Consider the following 2,587-nt stretch of genomic DNA (forward strand, 5'->3'; position numbering starts at 1 on the left):
TAAAATTTATATCCTAGAGTTATTGAAGCACTCAAAAAAATAATATGAATTATTTCATTGGTTTTGGAATTGTCACGTCCGGTTTGTGAGAAAATGCTTATTGCAGAAAAGTTGTGGAAAGCTCTATCAGACTTTACCCAGAGGAACTTTACAATCGATGTAAACTTCCACCAAATATCACTCAATGTAATTCGAGCTTGAACTAATGACATACGTTGCATAAAAAATAAAAATTACATGGACAAACTAAGATTTAACTAATTTATCGTTTTGATTCTCTTTTATTTTCTGTATGCTCCCAAGAATGGTTTAATCAAAAGTCAAAATGTTATTTCATATTTACAATTTTCTATGCAAAAAATAATAATAAAATAAAATGTCTTCGATGTTATCAAAGTAATCCGACCACCAAATATTCATAGAAATTAGGTTTGTTTTTTCTCAAACTGTGCATGAATACAGAAAATAACCTTTTCTTATTAATTTAAGCTCCGTCGCAACTATTTTGTTTTATATTTTATTACATACATCTTATATGCATAATCTTCTTTTAGAATCAAAATATTTTCGTTCGCATCAAGAGCTTAACAGATCGATTTTCAAATAGAAACTTGTAACATATCTAACAAACATAAGGTTTGAACAAAATTGAACATTATGTGAATAATTGTTGGAACATAATTTTATAAATTATAAGGAGAGGTGTAATAAGTCACTAGGCGGAATTCTATGAAGAAAGTGAATATATTATTTTGTCTATTCAACAGCAGTCGCTCATTCATCAGCCTTTAATATAAAAAAGGTGACACCATCTTGTAGTCTTTCGTTCGAGGTAGTTTTAAGGCATTTAAGGAAGGAATGTCATCATTCATTTTTTCCGCTCTGAAATCGATTTCCAGGTCGAGATTTGCATCAGGTATTTATTTTCTTTCTAATATTGTCCGTAATATGGGCCGGGTGCACCGCCATTCCAGACACCATTCCAGGCTGGATTCCAGCCTCCATGTTCGGGTCCGGCTGGTGCAGCTGCAGCTGCTTTTTGTGCTTCCGCATTGTAAAGTGTAAAATGATGAGCTTTCGCTTGTTGGACTTCCGGTGTGTCTACCACCCTACCATCTGCTCCCAGAGGGGCTGGAGGTCCACTGAAGAAATAGTTTTATTAAATAAATAATTTAATTCATTTTTTCATCACATGTTATAGTTTTATTCAAGTTATATAAAGATTGAAAGATCTTAATGATCTCAAATTGAAAGTATTCCAATTTAGAAGAATTTTAAAAAATGCAAAAAAATAGGCTGTTAAATGAGGATACACTCTCCTTCACTGCTGTAAAATTTAAGGCTTTTTTAATTTCATTTCCTTCAAAATACGGTATCTTCAATTTTAAAACATTTCCAAACTTTAAGTCTTCCTAAACTGGAGAATAAGCAAATACAATGTTTCTAAATTCGAATTATTACCCCGAGGTGTAATTATTATTCAAGAGTTGAAAGACTTTGATTTAAGATGTCCTTAAAATTCGAAGCATTGTATGAATGAAGGCTTCCACGATAAAATTTTTCATTACTTTAATTTTAAATTGTAATAAATGAATTATTTAAGATACAAATTTTGAAAGAAATGCAGTGGGTCTGTCAAACCCATACCGTGTGAGCTTAATAATAGAAGTATTTCAGAATTAAACGTTTTAGACAATTCTTCGTTCACTTTGAAAATGTATTTCTTTAGAATGTCAGAAATTCGTAGATAATTTTTAAGCATCTATTAAAAGATTGATCTTCAGATGTGTAACGTTTTCAAAATCAAGAATTTTAAATACGATTTTTTCCATAATTTCTCTAATTTCGGAGACACATGGATTCAGAAATAATACTAGTACTTATATTAATACGCTAAATACCAAATTGAATACATATGATTTGGAATTTCAGAAAATTTGAATTTTTGTAAATTACCGCATTTGAATTTTGAATGCTTCAAATATACGGACTTCTAATTTGTTATTATTTATCATTTTAAACGTTTGATAATGTGAAGTAGTCTAAAATTTAGTTTATTTCAAGTCGAAAATGTTCAGGATTTCGAAATGCCATTCTTTAATCAAACTCGAAAGAACAAGAAAATTCAAATTATTTAATATTTTATCCTCTTAAATTTGAAAACCCTTACAAATTTGGGAAAGTTTACAATTCAGCTATTAACAATTTCTAGCGGCTCCCAATTTAAAAGAATCCATACTTTATATTCTGTATTTTAATTATCTTGAATATTTTTGAAATTAAAATTATAATTTAAATTTGAAATCATAAAAAATTTGAATGCAATTAAACGTCGATCACGATGTAAAAATTTAAATTCAATGTAAAATTGGTAATACTCAAGATTTGAATATTTCGAGATTCCAAGTATTCCATGAAAAAGGTCTTCCAAAATGTTTTTAAAACATTTTGAATTGGAATTTAAATTATAATATAAATAAAAAATTGGAAGTGGGACGATGGTCGTGGGGGCTAAAGCGTAGGCTTTGGACCCACTCCTTCGGCTTGCGGGTTCGATTCCCGCCTCGCACTCTGGAAGAGTCTCGGT

At 30.0% G+C, this 2,587-nt stretch overlaps 1 protein-coding gene across 1 annotated transcript in view; it reads right to left on the reverse strand.

Annotated features, from left to right (window-relative positions):
- Positions 1-725: 725 nt before the first annotated feature.
- LOC117176575 overlaps positions 726-2,587 on the reverse strand; it is a 39,837-nt gene continuing 37,975 nt past the window's right edge. Inside the window, exon 8 of the mRNA XM_033366828.1 lies at positions 726-1,142. Coding sequence (XP_033222719.1) covers positions 932-1,142 — 211 coding nt within the window. The 3' untranslated portion in view covers positions 726-931. The remainder of the gene's footprint in view (positions 1,143-2,587) is intronic.

Source organism: Belonocnema kinseyi, chromosome 7 (assembly GCF_010883055.1).
Source record: "Belonocnema kinseyi isolate 2016_QV_RU_SX_M_011 chromosome 7, B_treatae_v1, whole genome shotgun sequence".
In the NCBI taxonomy this organism is placed as follows: domain Eukaryota; kingdom Metazoa; phylum Arthropoda; class Insecta; order Hymenoptera; family Cynipidae; genus Belonocnema; species Belonocnema kinseyi.